Source organism: Egretta garzetta, unplaced genomic scaffold (assembly GCF_000687185.1).
Source record: "Egretta garzetta isolate BGI_Z169 unplaced genomic scaffold, ASM68718v1 scaffold539, whole genome shotgun sequence".
Taxonomy (NCBI): domain Eukaryota; kingdom Metazoa; phylum Chordata; class Aves; order Pelecaniformes; family Ardeidae; genus Egretta; species Egretta garzetta.
Genome location: NW_009260760.1, coordinates 1,556,775 through 1,568,820, shown reverse-complemented (window position 1 = coordinate 1,568,820; position 12,046 = coordinate 1,556,775). Strand labels below are relative to the sequence as shown.

The window sequence follows — 12,046 nt, the reverse complement described above, 5'->3', positions numbered from 1 at the left end:
GCAGAGGCAGAGCATCACTGGGGTGCCCTAGGGAGATCAGGGGAGATGTGTACCTAAGATAGATACAAGGCTGTGGCAAACATCTCCACCCGCCTCATTTGCCACCTCACAGGTGTATTCGCCTTCATCGCTCTTGGTGCTGTTGAAGATTTCAAGAATGCCAGATTTGTCAGTAGTTGTAACACTGCAGCGTGGAGACTGAGCAATAGGCATGCCATTTCTTTTCCAGGTGACAGAGATGGGAGGGGTGCCTATGTAGCTGCTTTCCAGCACAATGGACTTCCCCTGCTCCACACTGAAATCACTTAATTTCTTCACAAAGACTGCAGGCTCTGTGGGGAGGAATACATCAATTGTGAGAGGGACAGGTGTGGCAGGGCTGCGGGCAGAGCGCGAAGGGAGATATCTGTGCATACACACAGGCACACACAAACACACCTTTCACAAAGAGTTGGGTTGTACATGAGGCACTGCCAGCATCATTTGTGACCACACAGGCATAGTCCCCGCTGTGGCCTGGCTCCACATTGTACAGCTGCAGCTGTGCCACAGACTCATCCAGAGAGATGGAGCAGTTGCTGTCTGGCACCAGCTCCCTGATGCCTCGGAACCAGGTCACTTTGAAGGGAGTGCTGCCCTTGATGTAGCTGGTGAATGTTACACTTGATCCAGGCAAAACTTCCTGGGGATCAGGTATCTTCACAAAAGAAGGCGGTTCTAAGGATCGTGCAAAGAAGTGAAGAGGGAGAAAGATGTTAATAGGAGAGTCTCTGTGGGGGAGGAAAACTGGAGCAGGTTTGAGAAAAAAGGCTGTGTAGAGCCCGTTCTGATGTTACAGGTAATCGCCTGACTTATCTCCCAAGTGTGTTCAATACCTTGTATGCTTTCATCCTTATCTCATTATGCTCTTTTAGGGTTAAAACCCAGGAGTTTACAGGGCAGCTAAAAAGCTCTCTGTATCCTTGAGGGTAAAAAAAAAAAAAAAAAAAAAAGAGATAAAGTGGGAGAAAACAGAAAAATTACATGAAAAGGAAACCATGGGAAACCAGAGGGAAGGAAGAGAAGAGGAAAGAAGAATCTTGCTGAAGGGGCTGTAGTATGCTTCCACTGACCTTGTACAGTCAAGAAGGCACTGCATTCATCAGATCCAGCCACATTGGCTGCCACACAGGTATATGGCCCTGTATCAGTGACATCCAGGGCATTCAGCTTCAAAGCACAAACGTTATCCAAGAATGAGATTTCATATTTTTCTCCACTAACAATCTCATTCCCATCCTGAAACCAGGCCACAGATATGGGGGAAGTGCCAGACACTTTGCACTCCAGAAGCACTGAAGATCCCAGCACCCCATTTGTTTCCTTTAGTTTTCTTGAGAATGAAGGAGGAACAAGACGATCTAAGTAGGACAGGGCAGAAGAATAGGAAGAAAAGTGTTGGGTTTTTTTTTTTCAGGGGAAAGGGGGGGAAAAAGAAGCTTCCTTTAAAGACAGGTGTGAACAACAAAGACATAGAGCTGACCTGAAACATCAACTGAAGAAGTGCAGCTGCTGTCCCCCACCTCATTGTGCACCTCAAAAGTGTACAAGCCCCTGTCTCCCCTGTCTGCAGAAAAGACTTTCAAAGTGGATATATTGTTGAAAAAGGTAATTTGGTATTTGCGGTCACTCCTTAGTTCTCTGCCATCTTTGTACCACTTGGGGATAAGTTCAGGTGTTCCTCCTACTTTGCACTCCAAGGTAAAAGGATTGCCAGCCATTACAGTGATCGGTTCCGTCTTCTCTAAGATGACTGCTGGTTCTGAAATAGGAAGGGAGGGGTCAAGAATGTCACCAGGAAATCTGCCCATAAACGAGCGAGCACAGGGTATAAGCAGAAAACAAAGGCTGGTAGAGGCAATTGTACAAGCTGTGTGATATAGTACCTGTAAAACAGGCTATACCCACCTAGGACTTGTAAAAAGGCAGAGCACTCCCGCATGCCAGCATCATTTTTGATCTGGCAGATGTACTTCCCAACATCAGCTCCCTCTGCACTGGCAATCTCAAGAGTTGCAATGTTGTCCATAAACCACATTTGGACATTTTCACTCTCCCTAATAACTTCACCCTTGTCCTTGAGCCAGACAACAGAAATCGGTGGGGATCCTTCCACCACTGCCTGCAGGGCTGTTGGCTCCCCGACGAAGATTGCAGTGTCACTCAGCTTCTTGGCAAAGCGTGGGGGTTCTGGTGGCAAAAACAAGGAGGCAGGGGAGGGTTAATAATGCATGTCTGTTTGGAAGAGGGACAGCCAGGAGATCAAGAAAAGAGAGCGATGATGCTGTTGATCCTTTAGCATACAAACCTTTGAATTTCACTGGACAGGTGCAAGTGTCGCTTCCCACCTCATTCATAGCTTTGCATTGATATTCTCCAGTATCTTGAGATTCCAGATTGAGAATATGAAGACTGGCAATGGAGTGCTTTGCTGTCACCTTGAACTTCTTGCTGCTCCTGACCTGCCTCCGGTCCTTGAACCAAGCCACCTCAAAGGGTGGAGTCCCTGCTATCTCACACTGGAGGATAACATCTGAGCCTTTAAGCGTGTCCACAGGGCTTGGCACCTTGCTAAAAACAGGTGGTTCTATAAAAAAAGAATCACATCACAATATGTGAGCCTTCTTCCCTGGGTGGGTTTCTGCATAGTGGCAGGAGGCAACATGTTCAGGAAGGGGGCCTACACTTATTCTTGTAAACCCATATTTAGCTTCCAAATATGTGGCCTCACCTCTAAAAAATGCTGAGCCCCCGGCATCTGTGAGCAAGCCATCCTATTACTCAGAGTCCCAAAGGCAGAAAATGTGACACTTCTGCACCTGTTTGGGGTCAGTTCTCAGTGCTCCTCCCCAAAAGCCACCCTCCCCTCTCTCCAGGACCACATTCCAGCTTTCCCCGCCTCTTTCCAGTCATAAAAGCTACCATCAGTGAGGCTCAGTAACACAGCCTCCTCTTCCGTCTTAAATTTCATTCCTGCCAGGATCACTATAAAGAGGAGGCAGAGGGATGGCTGCAAAGTACACCCAGCTCCCTCACCACGGCTGGTGCTCCATCTAGTCCATGCGTCCCTTGTGACCTGACAAGCTTGCTGTATTCAGCTTGCAATTCACTTAAATGGGTAGACAAGGGAACGGCTGCATGTTGGTGAACATGCACCACTATTTCCTGTCTGGTCTCCACTGCTCAAAGACAGCAGCATTTGAATGTGAGAGCAGCTGGAGAGATGCTGCTGCAGCAGCCAGCAACAGCAATAGCAGCAGCTCCCTCTCCAGGGCGATGTGCAGCTGGGAGCGGGCCCAGAAGCCAGGGATTCTCGTGGTGTGTGGAGCCACGTTGCTAACCTTTCACTGCAACTGAAGTGCTGCAGCTGGCTGTGCCGGCAGAGTTTTGGGCTTCACATATGTAATCGCCAGCATCTTCAGTGTTAGCACTCAGGATGGTTAACATCGCCACGGAGTCTACAAAGGACATGTGGAGCCTGTTGCTCGCCTGGAGTGCCTGGTCATTTTTGTACCACGTGGTTCTGATCTCTGGTGTGCCACTGATTTTACATTCAAGTTGAACTGTGTCCCCCTGCTTGATGAACCGCAAAGCTTCAGGCTTCTTGATGAACTTGGGAGGTTCTGCAGAACAGAATAAGTATGTAGAGAGTGACAGTATACCTGTTTGTCATGTGAAATCTACAGTACTGAGCAAGAGTTATGGGGTGCACAAGAGTATTGGGACACAAGAAAGTAAGCTTGCTACAGCAACTGACTGTATCCCCAACCAGTTTCCTCTCAATGAAAGACACAAGATGGAGAAAAGGCGGCAAAGACAACAACTAAAACTATGTTCTGCCAACTCTGGAGCCTGCTGTGTCAGACAGCTGGAGCTTTAAAAAGCACATGAACGAAGATTGCTCCACCCAAGGGAAATTTTGCTGTTACCCTTGAGGTGCAAAAATATCCTGCAGCCAGCATGAAAGATTTGACAAGCCCTTCAGCCCCAGGAGCAGCAGAAACACGGTAGGGATAGTTTCCCTTGCTTACACATTTTTAAACTGTATTTCTGTATGAGGAACCTAAGTGATTCATTGTCTAGATTAAATCAGCAATTCAGAACTCCAGTTGAAATCTTTAGCGAATTTGAAAGAGTCACCAATGCTGGCCCACAAATGCAAGGTAGTTGTATTTACCATATCACTGTTTTCCATATAGTAGTTGCTATGTGTGAATACCACTGTGACTGTAGTTTAAGCACTAATGACAAAGTAAAATACAGGGTGAGAGCAACTCTCCATACAAACAGCTTCACAAAGAGACCTTTCCCCTTGGAAATTTTGCAGGCACACAAGACTTCTACTGTCATGCAGTAGGATAGGAGAAGATATCCACATGGTATATGTCTGATTTCTAGAAAGCTACTTTCTTTATATTTCCAAACTGGAAAGGGTGGAAGATGAGACTCAACAACAAAGAGGTCTCCTTGCCCAAGAAAAAGAAAACACACAAATGAAGGTGACTTAATCGCAATACCTTTTACACTGAGTTGGGCTGAGCAAAAGTCTTTCCCAGCTTCATTACTAGCTTGGCAAGTATATTGGCCAGAGTCTCCTTTACCCACTCTGAGCACTCGAAGGTGAGCTGTATTGGCTACAAATGTGATATTGAAGTTTCCTCCAGTTCGGATCTCCCGACCATCCTTGGACCAGGTGATGTGTATTGGCTGAGCTCCAGTAACGTGGCATTCAAAGTCAGCACTTTCTCCAAAAGGCACATCAATAGATTCTGGTTTGGTGTCAAAGACAGGTGCTTGCTTGGGTTCTAGAAACACAAGAAAACAGCGTAATACTCATACCTCACAAAAAAATGTTAATCCAAGACATGGAAACCATCACATGCATGAAATAGGAAGGGGAAGCCTGTGATCCAGGCAAAAGTTTTGTAAGCCAACGCACCTGCCACTGTGAGCCTAGCACTTGAGGTGGCAGTGCCCACAGCATTGGTGGCTGTGCAGGAGTACTGCCCAGTATGATTCATCTCAGTTCGCACCAGTTGCAGCACTGCAACATTATCTACAAAGGATGTGTGCACATTGTGGTCATCGCTTAGCAGCACACCATCTTTATGCCAAGTCACAGTAATGGGTTCTGAGCCATTGAGCCGACACATAAATTTAAGAGGCAAACCAACAGGGTGCTCGATGTCCTTTAATTTTCTTGCAAAGGAAGGTGGACGTTTGCGCTCTAGAAGAAAGCAAGTAAAGGATAAATATGCCCCAGAAAGCATTTTTCTATAGTTTTGCAAGAGCAAAAGAATTTGTAGCAAGCTAATATAAAATCATCACCTTGAACTGTTAAGACAGCCTTTGTAGATGCAGTTCCTACGCTGTTTTCTGCCTTGCAGGTATATTCTCCACTGTCGTTGCTAACCACTTTGTTGAAAATAAGTGTAGCAACGTTGTCTTTAAAGAACACTTTGTATTCAGGAGTAGACCTGAGTTTTGTGTCACCTTTATACCAAGACACGGTGATCTCTGGTGTTCCAGCAACGCAGCATTGCAACGTTGTGTAATCCCCAACTGAGACCTCAAGAGGTTCCAAGTGTGTAACAAAATAGGGAGGCTCTAAAAAAATAGAAGCAATTAGATAGGCTCATTATAGTGTCAGGCCTTGGAAAGCAGACACTTGAAAGAATAGGCAAGAAAAGGAAGCAAAGAAAGCACACACCTAGGGTAGAGACTACAGCCTCACAAACATCTCTCCCTGCCTCATTTTCAACATGGCAAGTGTATTCTCCTGCATCTTCTTTGGTGCTGTCAAGTATTTCCAGGATGCAGGATTTCTCTGTGGTGGTGATGCTGCACTTCTGAGATTGAGTGATGGTGTGGCCATTCTTCTTCCACGTCACAGAGATGGGCAGGCTGCCTGTGTAAGTGCCTTCCAGGATGATGGGCTTGCCAGGCTCCACATACTGATCGCTCAGTTTCTTCACAAAGACAGCCGGCTCTGATGAAGGGTAAGAAGTCAAAAATGTTGAGCTCAGCAGGACAAATGGAGGCAAGAAAACAATATTTTAAGGTAAATAGAGAATCACAATCTTTACAAACCTTTTACTGTAAGATGTGTTGTACAATTTGCCCTGCCAGCATCATTAGTCACTAGACAAGTGTACTCTCCACTTTGGAGAGGAGTTACATCAAACAACTCAAGCTCCACAATGGAATCCTCCAAGTAGATATTGCATTTGTCCCCTGGCACAAGCTCATTGGCCCCTCTAAACCAGTTCACCTTAAAAGGAGGGGTTCCTCTGATAACACATGTAAGAGTGATGCTTGTGCCTGGCAAGATATCCAGAGGCTCTGGTGTCCTCTCAAAAGACGGTGGTTCTAAATACACAAGAGAAAAAGAGAGATAAGACAGGTTGCTACAGCATAACCCTGGAATTTCCATGCACCTACTGAAGATAAAGAGCAAAAACTATTTTCCAGTCAATAATTTTTCCCAAGGGTATTTACAAAAGACCATAGGCATTTTCAAGAGAGAAAGAGAAAAGAATAGTTCAGAGAGCTTCCTGAGCATCATATACTGACCTTGTACAGTTAACACAGCACTGCATTCATCTGAACCAGCTACGTTGGTAGCTTTGCAGGTGTAGGTTCCAGTATCTGAGTTACTCAGTGAATTCACTTCTAAAATACATAGGTTATCTGAAAAGGAGATTTGATGTTTTTCCCCACTGACTAATTTAAGTCCATTTTGGAACCAGGCAATGGAAATAGGAGGTGAACCTGACACTTTGCATTCCAGCAATGCTGAGGAACCCAGGACACAAGGGGTTTCCTTTAGTTTTCTTGTGAAAGAAGGAGGAATGATTCGATCTGCATAACAAAACATAATAAACCCATGGTTAGAGAGAAAAGGAGAGAAGGAATGGAAGAAAGGATAGAGAAGATGACTGAAAGAAAGTTTTTGTAAAAGACAGAAGACAAGCAACTCAACCAACCTAAAACATCAACAGATGCTGTGCAACTGCTTTTCCCCACATCGTTCTGCACTGCAAAAGTGTATAATCCAGCATCTTCCTTTTCAGCATCCATAATTTTAAGTGTAGACACTTTATTGAGGAATGTAATTCTGTATTTTTGGCTGCTGATCAGCTCTTTGCCATCCTTGAACCAGCCAGTGGAAAGCTCTGGTGTGCCTGCCACTTTGCACTCCAAAGTACAGGCGTCTCCTATAGTAACTCTCATTGGCTCTGCTTTCTCTATAATGACTGCAGGCTCTGGAAGGAGAGACGGGTAACATGTATGGTGAAAACAGGATTTGATTAGTACTAGCTATAAGTATTATAGCACTATAAGATGGGTCTTACACATTTGATCTAAAGATATCTCAGCCTGTTGGGCTGCAATTTTTTCAGCTCTGTTTTTTCCACCCTTTATTCTACCCTAAACTGGAGATTTCAGATGCTCTCCAAAATGAAGTAAAAATACTTTTAAACTCCTAGGAGAGAAATGCAATTGTCTGCCCCTCCGCAAGCAGGCATGAGCAGAAAGCATGACTTAGAAATCCAGTCAACTGGATCCCATCACAGTGTAGAGGCTTGTGATTCCTTTCACCCCTATCCCTGGACAACTGTAAATAAGGAACCTGACTACTGCTTGCTGGGGACACAAGGATTCTCTGTTATTATTGTTTTGAACTCAGGGGCATAAGCAAAGCATACAGCTGTCACTAAACAGCTAAGATCCCAACTTTAAAAAAAAAAAAACTTTCATAAACTTGTGTTTTTTACCAACCTAGAATAGTTAAGGTAGCCATGCACTCGCGACTTCCAGCATCATTTCTGATCTGACAGATGTATTTTCCAGCATTGCTTGTCTCTGTGCGCACAAATTGTAAAGTTGCAATATTTTCCATAAATGTGATCTTTGTGTTTTCACTTTCTCTAATAATTTCCTCTTTGTCTTTAAGCCACTGCACAGAAATCGGCTGGGAGCCCTCCACTCTTGCTTGTAACTCTACTGGTTCACCAACCACAACAGTCATGCTGTTTATTTTAGTCAAGAATTTTGGTGGTTCTGAAGAAGAAATATACAGTTAGAGTAAACACTCCCAGCGTGGATGTAGAGAGCAGAAATGCAGTGCCATCAGGAGCACTGCAGAAAGCATATGTGCCAATACTTTACCTTTGAGCTTCACGGTGCAAAAACAAGTGTCACTTCCTACGTCGTTCTGTGCTTTGCACTGATATTCACCAACATCTGCAGCCTCAACATTAAGAATGCGAACACTTGTATGGTAATTTTTGGCTGTAACCTTATACTTCTTACTACTGCGGATTTGTCTCCTGTCTTTGTACCAGGTGACATCAAATGGTGGCGTTCCCGAAATCTCACATTCCAGGCTAACCTCAGTTCCTTTGAGCATGTCTACTGGAGAGGGCTTCCTGCTAAAGACAGGAGGTTCTAACAAGGGAAGAAAGGAACATTTTTAGAAAGGAGTCTGGAGCTATTTGACCAGTAGTTTACTGATACCAGCTTCTACACAATGAGACTGATGAGAAAATAAAAAAAATGGGCAAGGACTTTCCTCAATTTCTGGGCACATTATGAAATGATCTTGCAGGTAGGTGAGCATTCAGAGGTCTTAGCTCCTCTGTAGAAAAGGTAAACAGGGCTGACCCTTGGCAGAGAGGGTACAGGTCTCATTTAGCTGGTAGCAGTTTCAAATACAGGGTGTAAGACACTGACCAGTTTGGGTCTGTTCTTTTTTTTTTTTTTCGTATTTCACCTCCTTGATATAACAATACCCACTATGATCTGTCTTGGATATTGACAGTCATAGAACTGGGGAACACCTAGCTTAGGACTCATCTGCATTAAGAACACCTTTCTTGTTCAGGCCCTGGCAGAGGGGATAAGGGGGCATCCAGAAACAAACATGACATGAAGAAAAAGGCAGTCCTGAAATAAGAAATTAATCTCCTGTTCCTGTGGATTTCCAAGGGGTAAAATCACCAGGGAAAATTAGGATGTAGTCAGAGAACAAGAGGACAGCTAACCTTTCACTGTGACTTTGGTGCTACAGCTGGCCTTGCCGGCAGGGTTGTGAGCTTCACAGATGTAGTCACCGCTTTCATCAGTACTGAGATGATTCATTTCAAGCACGGCCACAGAGTCAATGAATGATGTCCGGAATTTTTCACTGGCAACAATTTCATGGTCATTCCTGAACCAGACTACTTTCATCTCTGGAGATCCACTTACTTTGCACTCAAGCCGGGCTGAGTCACCCTGCTTGACTACTTTTGCCGCCTCTAGCTTCTTGGCAAACTTGGGTGGTTCTAAAAAATCAGAAAAGTGGGGTCAGGAAGGTCTGAATTAACACTGGGAAGAAAAGAGAAGGGAAAAGAGCCAACCAATTGTGGGTTGAAAACACAGGGTAGGGAATTCACTTGGCAGTATATAAAAGATCCCTGAGGTGGGCTTGGCAAAAAGGAAAGAAAAGAAATAGACGAAAAGACTGCAACGCAATAAGAAAGAGTGCACACCTGTTACCATCAACGTTGTAGTGCAAGAGTCACTGCCAACGTCATTTGAAACGTGGCAAGTGTAGTGCCCACTCCTAGAAGTATCCACTGAATAGAGGATTAAGAACCCAGTCGACCCTTCAATCCCAATGAAACAAGTTGGACCAGATACAAGTTCTAAATCTTCTTTGAACCACTTTACTGCAAAGGGTGGTGTTCCTTTTAGTGTGGCCTTAAACTCCACTGTGGAATCTGGTATGGCTTGCTGGCTTTCAGGTTTTACTAAGAAGCTTGGTGGCTCTGCAGTTTTTAAGAAAAAGAAATATTCATTTATGTCAGAAATGTTTAAGAATGAAGAAAATCAGTGAGGTAAGCATGGAGACCAAGATTTCAGCATTAATATTAAGAGGTATAAGAGTGTTACATTTGCATAAGATTTAAGGTATTTTCCCAGTACCTATCAAAAATAAGAAGTAGTAGTAAAAGAGTTTCAAACCTTTCACAGTCAGGACAGCGCTGCAAGAATCGTTCCCGGCAACATTAGAGACGCTGCATGTGTAATTTGCACTGTCTGCCAGCTCTAGATTAGCGATCTCGAGTGACACAGTATTCTCATGGCACAGGCTTCTATATTTTGCACTGTCAGTTATCTCTTTTCCATCCTTAAACCATTTTGCAGTAATGGGGAGTGACCCAGAAACTTTGCACTCCATTTGGATAGAAGATCCCAGAACGGTATCCTTTTTGGTTAGCTTTTTGATAAATGCAGGAGGAATTGATTGATCTGCCCAACACAAAAAATGGCAAAAAAACCACTGGTTACCTTCTTGCCTACCTTTTGCAAACAGAGATCATTATTTTTTCATTCACTCCCTGCTGGATTGGTGAATTTGCCAAATGACAATACAAACCTAGCACAGTCAGAACAGCTTCACAGGTGCTACTTCCAAAGTCATTTTCAACCTTAAAACTGTATGTACCACCGTCCTCCTTTGAGACAGGTTCAATCCTGAAACTGGCCACATTGTTTTCAAAGCTCATTGTATAGTATCTACTGGGCAGGAGCTGTTTGCCATCTTTGTACCATCTGATTCGGAGCTCTGGTGTCCCAGCCACAGTACACTCCAAAGTCACGGGGTCTCTTTCAGTGACTTTAAGTGATTTAGCCTTTTCTATGATCCGTGCAGGCTCTGAGGTATAAAGTGTATAAAAATGGCAGTTAGCTACACAGGTAGGGGACTCACTTTCCAAGTACTAATCAAGGATTAGCTTGAAGGGTAACACTGGTACACACCTTGTACAAAAAGCAAAGCAAAACACTTCTCCACGCCAGACTCGTTCTTTGCCTGGCAGGTGTATCTTCCTCTGTGGCTGAGGTCAACATTGGTAAGTTTCAGCGTGGCCACGCTGTTCTCGAAGGTAATATGGTGGTGCTCATCATCTTCTAGTATTTTCTCATCTTTTATCCATGATACAGATAAGGGTTGAGCACCTGCTACAACGCACTGGAAGAATGCAGTACCTTTCAAAATGCTAGTGACGTTCTCCAGCTTCTTGACAAAGGATGGCGGTTCTGTGGTATGAGGTTGTGTTTGTTGTTTGGAAGAGAAGTTTGGAAAGGGAAGAGGGAAAAGAGAGATCATATAAAGTCATCTGAGTCACTACAGTTTAGCTAGGGGATGTAATATTTGGGGTATACTTCCTAGAGGACTGACCTTTCAAGCTGAGCCTTGTGCTGCAAGAACAGCTCCCACCTTCATTTGATATAATACACTGATATTCGCCAACATCTGAGACATCACAGTTAGTCACATTAAGAGTAAATACTGATTCTTTGGTGGACATGGCATATTTCTTGCTGCTGAACATCTCCTTATTGTTCTTCAGCCACTTTACCTCGTATGGAGGAGTACCAGTTACCTCACACTCGAGTGTGGCCTCCAAACCCTTCACTACCTCGGTGGGTCTCAACTCCCGAACAAATGTTGGAGGCTCTACAAAGAGGAATGAGGGGAAAGTAGACAGTAAACTTTAATGGCTTTGAGGGGAGAAGTCTCCCCTACTCCACCAGCCCAGCTATGTGGCATAGCTGGATAATAACAAGATGTTCAAAACCAACCTTTTACTTTCAGCTCGACGCTGCAGCTCTCACTACCTGCGTCATTGTGGGCTTCACAAACATAAATCCCACTATCTGACACTCTGGCTTGAGTGACTTTCAAAGTGGCTAAACCGTCTATGAAGGAGATGCTGTACTTAGCTTGGTCAGTCACTTCGTTCCCATCCAGGTACCATGTGACGCGGATCTCTGGTGTGCCTACTACCTGGCACTCGAAAGTGGTGGACTGCCCTTCACGCAAAGCTATTACAGAAGTTGGCATCTGAATAAATCTGGGGGGTTCTAGAAGAGGGACAGAAAAGGTGAGGCTTTATAATCAAGATGGCTTGAAGAAACACAAGGGTTTCCTACCCCTTTTCCCCAAATTGCACAG

General features: G+C 44.4%; 1 protein-coding gene across 1 annotated transcript in view; it reads right to left on the bottom strand.

Annotated features, from left to right (window-relative positions):
- Positions 1-12,046, bottom strand: part of TTN (titin) — a 237,954-nt gene that overhangs the window by 167,427 nt on the left and 58,481 nt on the right. The window contains 23 exon segments of the mRNA XM_035901431.1: positions 54-332; positions 439-717; positions 1,113-1,400; positions 1,523-1,801; positions 1,948-2,229; positions 2,348-2,626; positions 3,381-3,662; positions 4,557-4,844; positions 4,979-5,266; positions 5,368-5,646; positions 5,750-6,028; positions 6,130-6,408; positions 6,613-6,900; positions 7,026-7,304; positions 7,822-8,103; positions 8,212-8,490; positions 9,087-9,368; positions 9,576-9,854; positions 10,051-10,338; positions 10,466-10,744; positions 10,849-11,127; positions 11,270-11,548; positions 11,674-11,955. Of these exon segments, the coding sequence (XP_035757324.1) occupies positions 54-332; positions 439-717; positions 1,113-1,400; positions 1,523-1,801; positions 1,948-2,229; positions 2,348-2,626; positions 3,381-3,662; positions 4,557-4,844; positions 4,979-5,266; positions 5,368-5,646; positions 5,750-6,028; positions 6,130-6,408; positions 6,613-6,900; positions 7,026-7,304; positions 7,822-8,103; positions 8,212-8,490; positions 9,087-9,368; positions 9,576-9,854; positions 10,051-10,338; positions 10,466-10,744; positions 10,849-11,127; positions 11,270-11,548; positions 11,674-11,955 (6,477 nt within the window).